The sequence below is a fragment of the Haliotis cracherodii genome, unplaced genomic scaffold, assembly GCF_022045235.1.
Source record: "Haliotis cracherodii isolate W230 unplaced genomic scaffold, xgHalCrac1.p SCAF_20, whole genome shotgun sequence".
Classification (NCBI taxonomy): Eukaryota; Metazoa; Mollusca; class Gastropoda; order Lepetellida; family Haliotidae; genus Haliotis; species Haliotis cracherodii.
Genome location: NW_027266276.1, coordinates 13555636 through 13576127, shown reverse-complemented (window position 1 = coordinate 13576127; position 20492 = coordinate 13555636). Strand labels below are relative to the sequence as shown.

The window sequence follows — 20492 nt, the reverse complement described above, 5'->3', positions numbered from 1 at the left end:
TAGCGAACATCTTCATGATGCTGCTCAAATCCGTTGCTTCTCAGTTTGAATCCACACTCCTTCACCGTAAGCCCTTTACCTGTGACATTCAGCGTCCATAACGGCTCTTTCAGTTTCACATCTATGTCAAGCCGACGTTCACTACAGCACCTGTTCCAAGGAAGTATTTAGCCGTCATTCGCAGGTTATGGTCTCAGCGCCAAAACGCACCTCTAAAAGCCGATAAATCCGTGTGTTTAGCGCAACACCAAACTGGATTTTCACCTGACCTAGAGGCGAGTGACATGGCCTGGATATTGCTCACTGTATGTGTGGGGTGCGTTTTATTTGTGAATGCAATAACTAAAAAGGGCGTTACACTGACCTTTTCCGACCATTACCAGTGTAATGACACATTCGTACTGAGCAACGTCAGCTGGTGGTAAGTGTTTTTTATTTGTTTGTTTGCTGTTTTACGCCGCATAAATAATCTATGTTCAAACTATGTCACAGCTACCCGTAAATAATCCAATGCAGTCGTATCAGAGGAACTGACAATTTGATATTCGTGTGAAGGAGGTGGGTGGGGGACTTTAGTTGGTCGTAATTGTTTGTTTGTACAGCAATATTCCAGCTATTTCACGGTGACATATAAATAATCTAATTTAGTCTTCTCAAACGGAGCGGACCCTAGGGTATTTGGGCGGGAGGAGGGAGAGCAACATCTGATGGAGAAATTTTTTTGTTTGTTTTTTATAAATAATCGAATTGTGTTGCCCTTAACAGAGTGGTGGGGTTTATTGCCATAGAGGACGAGTAACAATACGTATCTGAATATGAAGGTACAGATCCGAGAACAAAGGCGAGGCGTAGACGAATCATATTGTCCTCGCTTTTTATCCCGATAAAGTACTGTTGTGAGGTCTCCAGCTGGTTAAGAGCACAACCAAATACTCGAGTCCCACGAAAAGCACACACTGTCTGAATTGACAATTCGCGGCACTTTCCACTCCAAGCCCACGAAAACACGAGCCTGGCTTAAATCTCGAGGTGCATTGTTGTATTGTTCAGAGCTCTGATCCAATAGCTGTTTGCCATTGGCGATCACGTGTGGTACATATATAGTGGGGATACAATTGTATTTCACGTGACCCCAATGACAAACAGCCTCCAGATCAGAGCATTTTTGCTGGTCTCTGATGTATCCCGGGTCCCCACAGCAACTGTTAAGGGCAACTGTTTGCCAAATGCGTGTCCCAACTTCACGACGACAGACTGACCAACCGACAGACAGGCAGACGGCCCGTAGATGATTTGGACATTATACGTTTTTAGCATGATAATTTTTTAAACTTTTGAAATAATTGGGACAATATATTTTTTTAGTTCCTGTACAGTCAATGGACATCAGAAATATACTAAGCCAAGAAAGAAACGCGAAGTTGAACACTCTTAAATACCCGACAGTGTTGCCGACATCCATACACAATTAATACCGAAAATGAATTGGTCATATCTGCATGGATTGTGATTGATTTGTGTGAAAAAACAGAAATAGGTACTGCAGAACTGTGGTGAGAGGGTGGGAAAGATCGCAAAAACACAACCACGTTTTCTTACTCAACAGTTGATAATGGTGATACACGTCGTTATATGCAATAAACCAGAAGTGACTATCCATTAAGTTGTACGTTTTCTTGCTAACCACGTGGAGCCTTGCGCCGAAACACACCAACATGACATGCACGTGCAACATCACTTGTTGCGCTGCAACAACGTTGGGTTTTCATTTGCATGCATTCACAATCTTACAGCACGTGAACATGCTACGAGTTGTAGCCAGGGTTTTCCATGTAGCACCAAGCACCATTACAAGACACACGGGACAACACGTTACCTTCCCAGATCCAGTCGATCCCGAATCACAACTAGAGCACAGGACAGATTCATATGGCTACGTCACTTCCGTGAAAGAACCATAACAGCCATCTCCCCTGCAACACCAGCATTGCATAGGATATCAACCCAGACATTGTGGAACCGGTTACGCGCGGAAGGTAACTAGTTCGAGGTGCTGCATCGTCGGCTGCGACGTCAATGGTGTAAAGGTCACAGAGTATGGCCACACCTGCGATGGAGACACGTTACACGGATGAGATGTTTTGGCCAGAAGTCCTTCCCATTATGCAACAAGCGAACGCCATTTTTCAAAAAGACAACGCCTGACCTCACACGGCAAGACTGACATAGCCTTTTTCAGGAAGCACAACATCCAGGTCCTACCGTGACCCTCAAGGTCTCCCAGTTTAAACCCAATCGAACATTTATGTGATGCACTGGATTAAGTACTGCAACAACTACAGAACCTTCGACAGTTGGCAAAAGCACTGCAGGCAGAGTGGGTGGACAATCCAGAGGATACAAATCGGGATCTGATTGCTTTCATGGGACGCCCATGCCAGTCAGTTTTGGACTCTAATGGTGGCCGTACAAGATTTTGAGAACAGGTGACCTTTACCTTGTAAATCCACTGTTCCATGTATGCCATATGGAACCTGAGTCAATGACAATGACGTGTGTCAATTGTAAACAATCGATTGCCATCTGTTGTTTATTTATATGATATATGAAATATACATCTAAAATCACTTTTGCGTGTTTTTTTGTGCAGAATATATACATACTTCATAACCGTTTGAGGGTTAACAAAAGTTTTGGATCCTGAAGTGTAAACATGTGGCCAACAGTGGAGTAACTTGTCCGCAAGCAAACTTACGGTTCCGATATAACATAATTTTAGTGTCAAACAACTCTTTAAGTCTTTGGCATAAAATACTCCTTCCGCAGACATCTGTGAAAGAGCTGATGAAAAGCATTTTATTTAAAAAAAAATTAATATCTTATTCCATACGGACCAGGTGACGCATTGTTCTTAAGGCACTTTAAACTGTTGTAGAGTTCTGTTTAGGTCAGATAAGATTTGCTCGTCATCTTAGCAGATTCTATCCGACATGAAACATTCACTGAATCAAACACATAGACGGATCCCTTGTCTCTCACTGTGCCCTCAACACATACTTGAGGTAGCATATATCCGCCGATAGATCATGCTTCTCTCCCTTTTTGTATTGTTTGGTAGCATCTGCCGACATCTAAGTCTTGTCCCACCGAGTTTCAGTGGCAGAAAATGGACCCCCAGTACATCATATCTGTGTCCCCTTTTTGCATTTGTGGGGTACCATATATCCGCCGATACCTGATGCTTGTCTCTTTTTTTGTATTCTTGGGGTAGCATCTGCCGGCATGTAAAGCGTGTCTCCCGCCTAGATTTAGTGGCAGAAAATGGGCCACAAGTATCTCATATCTGTCTTGCCTTTTGGGGGTCTATGAGTAGGACAGGAGTATTGTCGGTTGTCCGTTTCTATAATCCAGACTCTATCGCATGCATACCACCGTGACACAGTCACAACATTGCTGAAAGTGGCATGATGGCAATCCACTCACTCACTCTATTCCTAAATATGAAAATGCCAACAATTGATCTTAGGTATGTTTTGGTACTATGGGTTGTATTTCAAATTTTAATAACACACCATTTTCTCTGACATGTTGTCGTGAATTATGACCTTGACATCAGCTGTGTTTTCTTCAGGTATGACTGGGGGCTCAACGACAGTGGGCACCATGCACGTGGATGCCCTGGTTCCCCGAGGGGCGAGTTCATTCCCATGTTGTGGGGATACAATGGTCAGACCATCTCCATTCCTCGTCATTCCAAATATGTCCTTAGCTTCAATGAACCCAACCACAAAGACCAATCACTGATGACTCCTGAATTCGCCGCAGATAACTGGCCAAAGGTTGAAGCTGCAGCACAAGACAGACATCTCTTGAGCCCCGCCCCCGCCAGATGTGCCGTAGTTGGGGGTCTATGTACATACACGACATTTGATTGGCTGGACAAATTCTTCGCAGCTTGCAAGGGATGCCGGGTAGATTATATAGCCTTGCACAGCTACACCTGTGATGTGGACAGCGATATGGGCTTTCTGGAGAGCGCCTACAACCGCTACAACAGAAAGGTTTGGTTGACGGAGTTTGCCTGCCCTGGAAAACCGACTTTTGGACAGGTAAAGGAGTATATGGAGGCTATTATACCCCGTCTGGAAAAGGCAGACTTTGTAGGGGGATATTCCTGGTTCATAGCGCGGCTGACAAAGAGTGGCTACATCGACCCGATCTGCAGTCTATTGGAGGCGAATTCGTCTACCCTTACACCGTTAGGGAGACTATACAATTCACTGCAATAACGACTGAAAATGACAAAAAGTAACAGAATAATCCATAAAGAGACGCCTATTTCACAGTCTGGAGGGCGGGTTGTTAAAAAAATATAATCTGATCCCGCAGTTTTGAACTTGATGGTTTGTGCGACCCAATCTATAGTTTTCCGCTTGCTTCTCGAGAAACAAAACACATAACTGTGTGTTTATCTCAAGCAAAAATCTCAGGCCCCAAACGATGCTTCAATGATTGGTCCCCGCAAACCTAATTCGGCTTATATGCAAAAGAATAATTTTATAGTCATAGTTGTAAAAAACAGTTTATAATATTGTGTGTGTGCACGTGTTTCCTTGTGTTTTGGTATCTGGCTGTGGTTGCTCGTAATAGTCCGGACTTATGTCGGTTTTAAAGCGCTAGGCTACTGAGATATGATGTAGATGTTAATAGTGAGTGAGTGAGTATGGTTTTACGCCGCTTTTAGTAATATTCTAGCAATATCAGGGCGGGGGACACCAGAAATGGGCTTCACACATTGTACCCATGTCGGGAATCGAACCCGGGTCTTTGGTGTGACGAGCGAACGCTTTAACCACTAGGCTACCCGACCGCCCCTAGATGTTAATACCCCACTCAGACACAGGATACCTATACCGAGCCGACAAGTCCTTGTTTACCCTTTAACGCCGGGCTCCTGCCTGGGGAAGCCTAAAGTACCATCTTTTAACATCTGTTGATAATTCGCAACCAGGGGATCGAACCACGAACCTTCTGCTCTCCGGGCGGACGTTCTAACCTCTCAGCAAATACCTCCCTGCCTTAATGGTATACTCCTGGATGGGCCTCTATTTATTGTGACAAGTAAGGAAGTCCAAAACACAACGGCAAATGTTATCGCAATGTTATTATTTCTGAGTCAATACATCTGTTTCAAGGTGAAACATTGAGGAAACATTGCTTGCTGATCTTATTGGTATCACATTATCATCCATTACGTTCGAACACAATGTTACTTATGCAACAGGCGTTGAGTGAGCCAGAAGAAAGTGTTGTGGCTCAAATGTCCTTCCAGACATTAAAAAAGGCGACAACATAATTTCCACAATCATAATAAATCTCCACTGCACGATTCCGAAAATATCATAAGCATGTGTTTACCAGTGATGCAGGACATGCCTGCCCTTTTCGGTGACCTGTTCATATAACCTTAACCGCTGTTTGGCCTTTCACACCCACTAGAATCTGTTTCGTCTGTCGCTGTGCAGAGTTGCGTCTCAAAGGCACGTCAGGAACCTATGATTATGGGTTCGAATCCCGGTTCGCCCCGATTACGTTTCTAGATTTGTCATTACTTTGCATGGGTATGTGACATTATATATTATTCAGATTTTGTAATATTGATGGGAAATATCTCTATAGATAATTTCCTGTGACGTTAATTCCACGAAAGGCACCAAAGTTTGAATAGTGTCACCATAGCTGACCACACTAGTTTTACAAAAATAGCTACAAAGCAAGAAACTTAAACCTACTTCAAAATACCTCTCATTCTAATTTTTCCAGTATAACACATCAATCTAATCATAACGCCACCCTCGCGTTTACAACACACCATTTATAGACTGTGGGTGAATAAAAACATTCACTTCGCTTTTCCTCCAGTATGTTTGGTAACTCAGATTTCCACGCGAATATATCATCTATTGTTCTTCGGCAAAGTGAAACACGCTTTAAGCGCTTTTAAAACGTGACGTCACGAGCATCGTCACATCCTTAACTGGAATCTTCACCCATATCATGACGTGTACCTGCCACTCACTCAGTCACACAGTCATTCAATCACTCACTCACTCACTCACTCACTCTCAGAGACCCGTGAGCGTGTGTATTGTGCTGAACTGCATCGACAACAATTGGATGGGGTGGGGTGGGGTGAAGAATTGGGGGTGGATCAGAATGTTTCAGAAATTGAGGAACTGAGGTATTTTCCCCCAATCAAATACAAATAACGGACTGTATTCCTTGGTCATTTTAATAGAGTAAGAAAAAGGCACATAATCCTTTTCCTACAGTACGGGGCATATGTAATCTTGTTTCACTTAAACAGGAGCTTAATTAAGTTTTGGGGGAAAGGCCGAGGTGCACTCGTGACCAACTAGTTCTTCGGGTATGTGCATATCACGGGTATGTGCTTATCTCGGGCATGGTGCTTATCTGGGGATGGTGCTTAGTTCGGGTATGGTGCTTACCTCGGGTATGATGCTTATCACGGGTATGGTGCTTAGCTCGAGTATGGTGCTTGTCTCGGGTATGTACTTATCTCGGGTATGGTGTTTAGTTCGAGTATGGTGCTTAACTCGGGTATGGTGCTTATCACGGGTATGTGCTTATCTCGGGTATGTGCTTATGTCGGGTATGTGTTTACCTCGGGTATGGTGCTTAGCTCGAGTATGGTGCTTAGCTCGGGTATGTGCATATCTCGGGTATGTGCTTATATCAAGTATGGTGCTTATCTGGGGTATGGTGCTTACCTCGGGTATGGTGCTTATCACGGGTATGTCCTTATCTCATGTATGTGCTTATCTCGGATATAGTGCTTAGCTTGGGTATGTGCTTATCTCGGGTATGATGCTTCTCTCGTGTATTTGCTTATCTCGGGTATGGTGCGTATCTCGGTATGTGCTTATCTCGGGTATGGTGCGTATGTCGGTATGTGCTTGTCTGTGGCATGGTGCTTATCTGGGGTATGTGCTTATCTCGGGTATGGTACTTGTCACGGGTATGGTGCTTATCTTTGGTATGTGCTTATCTCGGGTATGATGCTTATCAGTCAGTGTCAGTTTGACATGGAGATACAAGTTGTCAATGCAAGAGAGTTACCAGCCTAGATTATCTGCCGAAACAGTTTCTATTTGGAGTAAAGGACAACAAATAGCTGTGGAAATTATATGACTGGACCTATGAAAATTAGTGATTACACCGGGTGGTCGCGAAAAGGGTAAGTATGTAGCAGTCTCTCCTCTGATTAAAAGTGAAGGCTTTCTTAAACACTAAGTAATTTGAATGTTGCAGCTATAAATCTATATCAATCAATATCAGCTGAGTAAATATTTAGTCCCAGACTTTTTACGGCATTGTAATTAGATTTTTCAGTAGAACTGACGTGGAATAAGTATTTTCAATAATCGACAACTGATGGTTTTTAAAAGTTTTGATTGTGAGTGTAATTTTTACGCCGCTTTTAGCTAACGTCCAGAAATATCACGGCGGGGACACCAGAAATTGGCCTCACACATTATCCCAACCATGTGGGGAATTGAACCTGGACCTTCGGCGTGAAGAGTGAACGATTTCACCACTTAGCCACCTTAACAGTTTTAATGAAAACAGCTTTTCAAAAGGTCATCAACCTTTATGTAAATGGTTGGAGGTATATCCATTTACACACACACACACACACACACAGATTTTCGTGCATGTCAAAACTCCTTTATCCACACGAATATCCGGACTGTTTTTTGTATATTTAATACTTACAGTTGAAGTATTCGATTTACGTTGTACAGATGGAATGACACAGGATTCAGTTCCACTCGGAAACCATGTCGGGGACATTCTTGGAGTAACAAAAAATAAAATCGTCCTCATTCCCATATACGTAAATCTATGACGAAACACTATAACGGTTACACGATAGAGATTATACAGAGAATCTCACCCGAGTGTCTTTTGATATCAAATATATCAAGACGAGTTGATAAAAGTGGACAAATTCCGAGGCTTGCCGAGGATTTTTGCCACTTTTATAAACGAGTGTTGATATATTTGATATCAAAAGACACGAGGGTGAGATTTTATTTATCATTCAACATCATTCTTCCAACTTTTTCAATTTGTAGACAGTAATTAGAAGTGTCTTCAGTGTAAAAAGTACTGCTAACAGCTTCAGTAACAGAGCCATTAGTGATGTCCTTTGATTGTGACGTCATGGTAACCAGTGGCGTCACAATGGTCTGCAAAGCATTGTGATGTCATTTCATTGCAGCGATATCTTCAGTGTAGATATCGCTTAATCTAATCCAAGCGATATCTCCTGTGGGAGCCAGTTTTGGATGATAAAATAAAGTTGTTGGCTTATCTATCTTCATAGATGTGCCATACGTGGCCACGTGACCCGAGCCGACCGACAGAGGTCACACGGAGGACACATCAAACCGTATTCAGCGATGACTAAACCTACAACAAATTTATGATACCGCTTGTTTCACGCCTATATGCGTGCTACACCCTCCCCAATCCTCTCCACCATCAACGACCACCCCTCCCTCATCCCATCCATCCCCAAACCGCCAAAATGAACTGAATAGATGGCGAAACAAAACCTCTAAGTTAACCTTATCATTTGTTTGACTTTCAATTGAAAATATCTTAAGTTCGCGATATATCTAAAATAGTTAATTAAACGGGCGCATACATGTTGTCAGCACTAGAGATATTGTTATATGGCGTTCTTTTTAACAATATAATGTGTTTTATATTGTTTTAAAGTATCAACAATTTCTCATAATACACAACAGCTGATAGGTATCTCAGATAGCTTATCTCTGAATATCAATACATTTGCTTTTTTTCGGCACAAATTTACATTTCAAACATGGTAGGAGTCTTGCGGCTGCATAATCCATTCTTAACCCATGGCAACGTCATGGAACACAATATATGATGACGTTACAAAAAAGAAACGTGACGCCAATGACGTCACAAAGCAATAGCATAGATAGCATATATATACACACACACAAGTATGATCCAATTGCAGAAGAGAGTGCTCAATACAAAGTAGAGCATAAATACAGATTTGGATACACTCTCCTCATATCATTCCATGCATCAAAAACCATGTTTCATTATGCCTGATGATCGTACGCAATACCATGGGTGCGTGAAACTCAGAGTTGCAAAATGATATAAGGAAAGTGTATCCAAATCTATATATCTCTCTATATATTTTTACACAAAATTACCTAGCCAGAGATTGCTTTTTACAAACTGTTGAAGGAATGAGATAAATACACCTAATTATTATTAATATCAGTTCTTTCAACTTCCAATAAAATAAAATAGCTCGGTATACTTGCTTCTGTCCCTCAGTTTATATAAATAGTTGGTTTGTAAATGTTTTGTTATTAACCTTGTTCAATCCTGCTTCATCTGACAAAGTAATGACAGGTCTGTGTGACACTTTGACATGAAATCCATCACGTTCGCTGTCAAATATGACTGACAATGCTTTGCAGACCATTGTGACGCCACTGGTTACCATGACGTCACAATCAAAGGACATCACTAATGGCTCTGTTACTGAAGCTGTTAGCAGTACTTTTTACACCGAAGACACTTCTAATTACTGTCTACAAATTGAAAAAGTTGGAAGAATGATGTTGGATGATAATAGACTATCATGGCATTCATGACCTCACGGTTTGCAGATGTACTTGATGCAGATGTATTCTCTGCGAATGGTTCCTGAAGCCGGATGTATTTATAAACTGCCGGGCAAAAGAGGGTATACAGCCAGGATTGATTGTGGCTGAAATGAAACAAACAATGTTTTTTATTAGATGGTGATGTATTTGATACGGCTATCACATACGATATTACATGCATTATACCAATGAGTATCTCACAACAAGCGACGTGCACGTGACGTCTCAAGGAGTTAAGTTTGAACTTTCAAGTGTATATTTTCTTTTCTCCAGCAGTTTATTAGATTGCCAAGATTCAGATCTGACTTAACTTAGGAGCCAAGGACACTATACATCTCAGTTGAGTGTAATATGTGTTTGATTTCTTCTTTCTCCCTCTCTCTGTCTGCCCCTCTCTCTCCCCTCTCCCCCCCCCCCCCCCCCCCTCCCCCATTTTCTCTCTCACCCCTCACACCCTCTCTATCTTCCTCTCTCCCCCCTCTCTCTGAACTGGTAACGTGGCTGATATCCATGGACACGGGTATGGTGCTGATAAATCGAGAAACATCGTCAGAGTGAATCTGGCATTCAAACCCACGATCATAGGTTACTGGATCGCCTCAGGGACGCAAATCTGCCGGCGACGTAGACCAGTAGGGCCCCCAAACATCTGGAAATATAAGGAGCTGATCCGGTGATCGCTTCACACTCTCTACACTGTCATCACTGATGTTGAAATGTTACAACAATGCACACATCTGCGCTTTCACAGAGGGCACGGATGGCCCAGTAGTCTAAGGAGCCTCCAAGTTGCGTCCCTTGGACACATCAGAAACAAATCCCGGTTCGCACCGATGAGGGTCCCAAGTTTGTCAGCACCATACCCGTGCTCGTGGGTTTCACCAAGGTGGTAAACGTCTGATATATGTATAGCTTGAGGCTTTTCTCCCAAATCAAGCTGACACGCCAGCACCTTACATAGGATGATATGCGTTATTAATTTCGATGTAGAGGTTTAAAGCGAGAATGTCAAAGGGTGATACGTGTTTACGTCGTTCAATTTACAGATTCAGCTATTCTGGGAAATGTCCGTAGAAATAACCCGTGTTCGGTAACACCATCAAAAGGCGTCAGGTGCTTTCTTTGTACAGACTGTAGTCATTAAGTACAGAACATAACAGCCCTAACGTTTTAATCTATTTAAGAGCGCTGTGTCACTTACACTGCCCTATTGAGGTTTGTGGCTGGGGGAAGGCGGGGAGCATATTAATGCGTAATTGATTTCAGTGATTGAGGGTTTTACGCCTCGCTTAGTAATATTCCACAATATCAGGGCGGGAGACACCAGAAATGGGCTTCACATATGGAGAGTCGAACCCGGGCCTTCGATATGACGAGCAAACACTTTAACCACTTTCCTAACAGTTTTAACAAGCTTATCCGCTATACAGCTGTCATCTACGCTATATCTAAATGGATGAAGGTAACACCATAACCACAAGGCTGGTAACAGCTGCTGAATACATTAAATGACACGAGGATGCGATAGATCTCGTAAGTTACGTGTGTGTGATTTACAATTGACCATGTGCTCATGAATTGCTTGGTCCTGTCGTCTCATCTTTACATACACCTAGAAATTAATTAAGCACCCCCTTGTTTCGCGACCATATCTCTCCAACAACAAGGCATCATTCACGTCAAGCCTGAGCTATGGTGGAGAATTAACTGTCTTGTGTAAGATGAGACTTTTGACTAAAAACACAGAGAATGGTGCAAATGTTCAATATTTCAATAGCATTAATAACGCAGTTGCGATAGTGCTGTAATTGAGCAAAATTGATGACCACGAAAACTTTGAATCTGGAAAGTTCCATGAGCTGGTATGAACGACCACTTCTGTCCAAAAATGTCTACTGTTATCTAACAAAGATGATCACAATCCTGAAAATCAGTAGCGAGTGTAACCGCCCTGTGCCTGGATGACAGATTCTACCCTTTTCATTGAGTCTTCTGAAACGATCAAGAAGTAACAGCTGACACTCCTGATGCAATGACATTCCTGGTGCAATGCAGCCTCTAAAGCTGCGCCACATTCTGTACTGGTGGATCCATTGCCTTCAGCCGACGTCCAAGAACGTCCCAAACATGTTCTAGTGGATTTAACATGGACTTACAGCGGGCCTAGGCAAAGTGTCAATAGCTTGTCCTTGCAGAAAAGCAGCCACAGCACGAGGACGCTGGGGCCTAGCGTTGTCGACCATAAACACAGGTCGAGTGGCTAGTGCATGATTGTCAAAACGTGGCAATAAATGTCCTGGATGCAACGATCACCGTTGAGATTGCTTCGCACTGTTACCATGTCCAGTTTACAGTTAGGAGATATTGTCCCCCACACCATGACGGAGCCTCCACCATACGGGACTGTTGGTGCAATGTTCCTTGAGGTATACGCAGTGTTTCTGTGTCTCCAAACCCACCTTCGCCCATCTTTGACGTGCAGCAAGAACCTGCCTTCATCAGACCAATGGATCCGTCTCCATGTCCTCAGATTCCAATGATATCGAGCTATACGCCAAGCCAAGTCTCTGATGATGAGCAGTTAACAAGGGACGTCTGATGACCCTTTGACTTCAACCCAAATGATTTTAGGTATTAGTAGTGTCATATAGTGTAACCAAATGGATGTTTCCCTATCAAAAATGAATAAACGTGCGTACCAGGGACCCTTGGAGATGTTCTGATGTACTGAAGCAATCATACCCAAGACAGTGTGAGCCACCCGGGTTACAGCTTCTCGCCACAGCACAAATACTAGTACTCAGCAACTTTCCTGTACAGGTTCGGGCTAATGGTGTACAGATAGATACAACACGGTGAATAAACAATAGGGTATAACGTGTAGATACCAATTCACAATCCCGATCCAACCTTTCAAAATCATTATGTTGTGTTAAATGATATCAAGATGTTCATTTTTTGCATTTCGAAAACATAAAGGTCTTTAATAATTACGTGTAAATTAATGACTACTCTTAACGTGTATGATTCTTAAATCTGAATCATAAAAACCTCAGGATCGATTGACATATATGTTATCATTGATCATTATTGCTCAATGATCTTGAAATCATCTTGTTGCAATGTGACTTTTTTGACCGCCTTTGTGGTCTAGTGGTAGAATGTCTGCCCGGAGAGCGGAAGGTCGGGGGTTCGATCCCCGGCTGCGTCAGACCAAAAGACGTTAAAATATTGTACTTGTTTTTATGATGCCTGGCGCTCGGCATTTAGGGTCTAAAAAAAGATCTGATCAGCTTGAAGTCAGTATACTGGTTCTGAGTAGGGTATTCATGCTGAACTGCAACACGGTATGCCTCAGTAGGCAAACACTATAAAATCGGCATGAGACCGGGCGCGCGCGCGCACGCACGCACGCACACACGCACACACGCACACACACACACACACAACACACCACATTTGCATACCCGTCGCTATATAAATGCAACAATCTTGATGGCGTTTAACCCCATTTCCTCTCACCTGTAATGCATTAAAAAATGCAGTTCAAGACAACCACATGCATAATAATATGTAATATTAACTTTTTTTTCTAACATGTATATACAAATACTTCAACGATTTCGGCACTATACGTAATACAGGTGTTTTTGTACAGCTCTTAAATGAAACGTCAACAACCTGCCAGGGATTGCTTCACCTTGACATGCATTTCAATTCGATACTACATTATAATTTGCATGACACATATTTCAGCTCTCTCTCAAGTGGCGTTTGAGATGATCGAATATTACTGTTAGTGAGACAACAACCGTTCCCCGAGGGGCAACGTGGGTTTATTAGGTTGTTGTGTGTGCATAATTAGCAGGGAATTTCTCTACATGCTATATAACATCGCCCACGCTGTCAGTGGTCAGTACCAAGTTAAGATACGGCAACACATGTGAGTATATAATGTTTTAATTCTTAAAGAAAAAAATGCATCTAAAAATGTTCATTCACTATTTGTTTTGCTTTCTATATTGGTTTTATTTCACTTAAACATTTGTTCAACATGCATATTATACTAGGTGAGGGATTAATGTCGAGTTCATCTTTATTACGCCTATATAGCGTCGTGCATGCACACGTGTGTGTGTGTGTGTGTGTGTGTGTGTGTGTGTGTGTGTGTGTGTGGCTGCTTGTACTAGTCCGGACTAATACCGGTACAAACCGGTATTTATATTGATACTTTTATAAACACAAAAATTAATTAAATCAATTCTTAAGTATTCCCAAAATTATGGGGGTGGGTGGTTTGTGGTGGCACGGGTGGCACGGGAGTCGTCTGCACGCCCAAACTCTGTGATTCTGGGTTCGAATCCCGGTCCTCTCCGCTGCAAAGTTTGTCAGCACCATACACGTTATCGTTGGTTTCACCAAAGTGGTAAACTTCACTTCGGGCTTTCCTCCCACATTGAGCTGACATGCCGTGATATAACTGGGATACTGTTAAAAAACGACGTTAAACCCAATTACTCACTCCAAAATTACGTGCTTAGTCATGCTGTCCGTATTCATGTATATTTCCTGTATCTATTTTAAGAAAAATGCTTGAGAAAATCATCGTCTTCCTACTGATAGCTGTTGCTATGGTGACAGCGTTCTATCAACCGTACTACAACCCATACGCATACAATGGATATGGCTATGTCTATGGGAATGGCTATGGAAATGACTGGGGCAATCAGTATTATCCATACTATCAACAACAGTTCAACTATTACAACCCCTTTTGGTATTATTCCGACTGAGACTGATCAAGGACCAGCTTCAACCCCGACTTGCTGAACAAGGTACCTATCATCTTGAATGGGATTGTTGGAGATGTCTGTTTTAACATATAGTACTCAACACTTATGAGGGATATTTTTATCCTTCCCTGATGCACAAAACGGATTTTATGTCAAACATATATTTAAAAAGATTAACATATCTGATTATCCCTGTCAAAATGTGAGTAGAATATTACCCATGTCTGCCCGTAGAAGCCTGGTTTATATTGTCTTCAACTATTCACCCTGCATACAAATCATGATCAGAGATCGGGTGCCGGGTGAGAATAGATGCCCAACATTTAAATGTTTTGTTTTTTTTGTTTGTTGTTTAACGCCGCACTCAGCAATATTCAAGCAAACTGACGGCGGTCTGTAAATAATCGAGGCTGGACCGGACAATTCAGTGATTTATATCATGAGCATCAATCCACGCAACTGGGATACGATAACATGCATCAACCAAGTCAGCGAGCCTGACCAAAAGATCTCGTTAGTCGCCTCTTACGACAAGCAAGCTTTTTACGGCAAGCACATGTTGCTGAGGACCTATTCGTGACTTTGTGCCCCGAAGGATTATTACCACGTATTATTATTATTATTATCAACCACTTTTTTCTTGACCAGTCTTCATTATTTACAGGCCGCCTTTGTTTACCAACATTCACTCACTAACTCCTTATTAGAGGTCGTAAAATTTGTAAATACTTGCTTCGGGTAATTCATTGTTGTCCATGAATGATCATGAAGCGAACATGTTTTGCTAAAGTTTATATATTCATCGAACCTGCTTCATTTCTCTCTCAGTGAAACTCGTTAATCCAGACATGCCTTTAACGTCTTTAAGTAAGAGACATTACAACCATAATTCGTTAATCAGGACGATTTCATCGGGAACGGTACCGTCCAGGTCAACGTTGTTTAAAAGTATTACTTTAATACGTTTGTGGCGTCATAAGAAAGTAAATAAACATATCTGAAACTTCCTTCTTCAATTTATACAACAAAAATAATGCCGTTATAATGACATTATGACTTAAAACATTTTATTCCTTTGTTTCAGAGTTTTCAGCATCGCTATCACAGACTACGAGTATCCAGCTCAAGCATCCAACTCGGAGGAGGTGTGATGTCATCATTCTGTCACACTGATTTTAATAAATATTTCATACTTTCTTAAAACACCTGGTGTGTCAAATTATTTTGCACAACTGCAACCCTGTCATTAATTATCGGTTAATTCACGGTATGGAAGGTTGTTCGTTATACACGAACATTCAGCTCTAAATCCCGTGCACCAGGGAAGTCACACAAAAACGAATTATCATCAAGTGGTACATATAGAGATATCAAATATATCAACACGAGTTGATAAAAGTGGAAAAACTACGAGGCTTGATTTCAAATGACACGAGGGTGAGATTTTATGTATCATCTAACATCATTCTTCCAACTTTTTCACTTTGTAGACAGTAATAAGTGTAAAAAGTACTGCTAACAGCTTCAGTAGCAGAGCCATTAGTGATATCATTTGATTGTGACGTCATAGTAACCAATGACATCACAATGGTCTGCAAACCATTGTGATGCAATTTAATTGCTTGATCTCATCCGTGTTTTGGATGATAAATTGAGATATGCCTGTGTTATAATATCAGATCGGTCTTTCCAAACATGTGTACAGGGCCCACTTGCACAAAGTGATCTTAGCGCTAAGAAGATCGTAACTCCCATACCTTAGCATAGGCTTACAATAGTCTTAGCGCTAAGATCGCTTTGTGCAAGTCGGCCCAGGTCATTTATGACGTGACAGTGTGATGACGTCATATGAAACACGTCATGATGTCCGCTTAGGAACCCCGACCGACGTGTATGGCATAGTTGTACAAGACGGCGACTAGCCAATTAGAGAGGTAGAGTTTCGTACGAGAAATGACAACATAGTTATGTACAGAAATGTGTATGTATTGTGTAAGCTATACCGTTGCTGAAGTTCACTTACATGATACCTGCGTTATGTTGCTGGAGTGTTGCTAAACGAAGCGTAAAACCGGTAACTCTCACTCACTCACTCATCTATACACTTACCCACCATCATATCAGAATCAAGTGTTTTCAATTACTCACCGTTCCTGAACTCATCCACTCACTCACCACTCACTCACTCCCGACACATTAAATCATATTTGCATCAGGTGCTTGTGATACTGACACTATCGATATTCCAGTACCATATATCCGTGTACCATTAATTTCAATACGTTTTACTGAGAGAGGTCTGTGCCCTGTGAAAATATACACAACATATTATAGCTATGGAGGAAACCATCGTCCACCAGACAAAAGCCAATATTAATCTAACACTACCATCTATCATCCACGATGAAATCTGACAGGAAGAATATGGAAGTCGGGAAGGGATTTTTCTCCGAAGCTATATGTAGACATTCTCCCGACAAACATCCATTAATCATCCTGCTCAGCGCAGAATTGAGAGCCACACTTATCTGCGCCTAAACTGATGTGGGCATGAAAAATCCAATATCAAGGTAAAAAGGGTACATTGAGTGTAATGCTTTTGGGATTCTGAAGCAATGTCGTTGAGTGTCTGGGAGACCGAAATGACATCTTACTGCTCTTTGGGATTATTGGTCAACAAGACCCATAATGGTTTTTGTAAAGTAGACTGATTGACAAGTGCAGAGTCATTACATCATAATGAAAACATATCCGAGAAACCATTTGGAGTTTCTGAGTGAATATGGTGTAACGCCAATCTGTCAGTTAAAGCATTGCGTGTCAGATTGATGTGGAGGAAAGGTCGAACAAAAACCGAGAAATATGATCAGGAAGATTCTGGGATTCGAGCCCAGGGCCATGGTTCATCTGAGGGATGCGGGCGGTCGGGTAGCCTAGTGGTTAAAGCGTTCGCTCGTCACGCCGAAGACCCGGGTTCGGTTCCCAACATGGGTACAATGTGTGAAGCCCATTTCTGGTGTCCCCCGTCGTGATATTGCTGGAATATTGCTAAAAGCGGCGTAAAACCATACTCACTCACTCACTCACTCTGGGGGGTGCCTAAAGGACGTTATGCTGCACCGCCAATTGCAGCTCCCGAAAGACACGATTTGGCATGGCATCCGCATGAATATGCATCAAATTATTCTGTTTATCCACCGCTGATTTCATTCTGGTTTTTCCAGCAACATCACAGCAACCTGAAGTCAGCAGCGGGGACGTTTTAGCTATTCGTGTTTAGAATAACTAAATACAAGCCAGCCTGATTCAAAGGCTGCATGTTAAATAGCTACAGTAATGGGATCAAATACACTGTAACTCCTTTAAAAAATGACAGCTGGTTTGTCTAACAAGTGTACCATCTTCTAAAATCAGTTTAGTTATTCAAGCAGTAGTTTCCTTATTGAGTGTTTCTCTATCAAACTGAAAATATAAGGTAGTCTAACCTATTTTAAAGCAGTTGTTTAGGTGCTCAGTTCTGTCCAGTATCTGGAATCTAAACAGCACCAACAACGACAGTCAGTCTTCTCGTCTTTCCGTCAATCTTTTAGCAATAACACTATGAATACAAAGTTTGTGTTTAGTTATTGGAAAAATATATAGCTAAAGACGAACCCGCAGCTAGGTTCAAGCTGCTCAATATCATAGCAAAGTTCACCTGGAATCTGTAGCATCGAACTCTGGTCTTTTGGGAAACCAGGGAACGCTGCTTTAAACTCCATTCTTATTGCCCCTTTGTAGTTCTGGAACCAATATCATTGTGCTAACGTTGTTGAGATATTGTGTTGGTGTGATCACGGTGTTATACAGTTGTGACAACGTTGCATGTGCGATGTTGTTGTTTCTTTCTTTTAACAAAGTTGTATTGTTCCTACTGACCATGTGACCATGAAATAACGACAACCACAAACAGAGGCCTAAAGGGCGATAACTACAGATATGAATTTGTAGAAGTTCCCAGACACAATGCCATTGTGTTTAAAACAATCGGACTAGTGTACGAATTAATAAGGCAATAATCTATAACACTAAGATAAAATATAAAAATAATTTGTTAAAATGATCGTCCGCTAGACATGTTCTCTCAAACACAACTCCTTCCCCAAAACCCGTTGGATATTAAATGGCCGGCCCGTATTATAATTAGAAAACTTCCGCCAGATGGAAAACTCCAGGTTTTATATAAACTGCCGGGGGAGATAAAGCATACACCCATGTATGATGATGACTAAAAATGAAACAACGGTTGTTCGATGGTGAGGTATTTAATACTGGTATGTGTTTTGGACCTTAAGTTTGCAGTCTATCGGTGACTGTTTTCAGCTTAGTAACTGTTTGATAATGTTTGTAATTGTTTGGTCAAATCCAGTTGTTAAGTGTATACTTTCTTTTGCGCAGTACTTTCATGATCAGATTTTATTTATATTCTCCTTAACATTGCAATCTGGATAAATGTCATCGTTATTCAACGTTATTAAAATGCTTTACTAAATGTAACTTGTGTTCATCCGTGAATTTAAGTGCTTTGAAAACGGATTCTCACATGCTATTTCATTTTAACTAACTGCTCGTATAGACATGAAACACGAGGTTGATAGCGCGAAGAACGATTCACGAAGTGGCTGCATTAAGACGTATAGGTCACGTGATGTCACGGTAAAACCATGTACATACACGGCAGTGATTGTGCCCCGGTCTCTACAGGAATCACTTACACTGCTTATTTCGTTGCTTAACGCATGTTTTTTTAAATAAAAAACCCCGCTAAAACTGTATCGTTGAAAGTAAAACATCATACATAACTATGAAGTCTTCGTCGAACTCTCGGGGGGCACGGGGATGGGGAGGAGTCGTATAGGTCCTTAGGAGTGCCAGAATCCTTGATTGGCTTGAATCCTAAATTCGCCTCTCACTCACTCACTCACTCACTCACTCACTCACTCACTCACTCACTCACTCACTCACTCACTCACTCACTCACTCACTCACTCACTCACTCACTCACTCCATATTACTTACCAAGTTTGAACATTTGTAAGCTCCGAATAACCGGACATGTGATATTCACTTACATCAAATACTCATATACACCAATACTCATAAAGCGCATGATGTATATCTGTTTATTCGTATGGTCATTTGCGTTGTTGCCATAAATATCCCGAGCCATGCAAGGTGACATGTGGTTTGCTGCACTGAGCGCTGAAAAGCTCTCCGGGACATAAATATGTCTTTGGGCCTAACTGGTCATCTTGACGAATGTATCCACGGTCCACATGTAAAGGCAGTAATAAATCAATCAATGTCCAGTCAGTAGATTGATAATGTACCGTTGTTCCCGTGTTATGTTATATGAACAATTTACTTGCCTTTGCATGTGTGTGTGACGGGTGCCACCGTTGGGTCAGGATACGCTCACCTTTTCCCGAACACTTGGTTTCATCACTTTTTGATAGTGATTCCAAAACACATAGTCATCATATAGTCGGAATCGAACAATGGACATATTGTCGTTTTTTTCACAAACGAAAGCGACTTTTAGTGCAGGGCATGTCAAGCTGTCACCAGTTTATTTACATTAAAGAGGTATATCATAGCATTGCTTAGTAATGAAAATGCTTGTGATGTGAAAAACGTAAGATAGACCATATCCGCGTGCCATCGGTGTCAATACGTTTTACTGACAGAGGTCTGTGCCCTGTGATATACACACAACACAGTATAGCTATGGAGGAAACCATCGTCCACCAGACAAAAGGCAATACTCTTAATCTTACACTACCATCTATCATCCACGATGAAACCTGAAGACAAAAATATGGAAGGTGACCGGTGAACAATAAATAGCAGTAAATAGACATTCTTCAGACAAATAACCATAGATTCATCATCCTGTTCAGCTCAGAAATGAGAG

The 20492-nt window shown here is 41.7% G+C and overlaps 1 protein-coding gene across 1 annotated transcript; it reads left to right on the top strand.

Annotated features, from left to right (window-relative positions):
- Positions 1-278: 278 nt before the first annotated feature.
- Positions 279-4619, top strand: LOC139470330 (uncharacterized). The gene is made up of 2 exons (XM_071252701.1): positions 279-421; positions 3632-4619. Exons 1-2 carry the CDS (start codon positions 285-287, stop codon positions 4287-4289), a joined length of 795 nt encoding a protein of 264 aa, XP_071108802.1. The 5' UTR covers positions 279-284; the 3' UTR covers positions 4290-4619.
- The last annotated feature ends 15873 nt before the right edge of the window (positions 4620-20492 follow it).

What these genes read in the sequence shown, in the direction of transcription:
- LOC139470330 (XM_071252701.1), top strand. Translation starts at nt 285, where the DNA reads ATGGCCTGGATATTGCTCACTGTATGTGTGGGGTGCGTTTTATTTGTG. An exon ending in CTGAGCAACGTCAGCTGGTG is followed by an intron (nt 422 to 3,631) that starts GTAAGTGTTTTT and finishes TGTTTTCTTCAG; the next exon opens with GTATGACTGGGGGCTCAACG.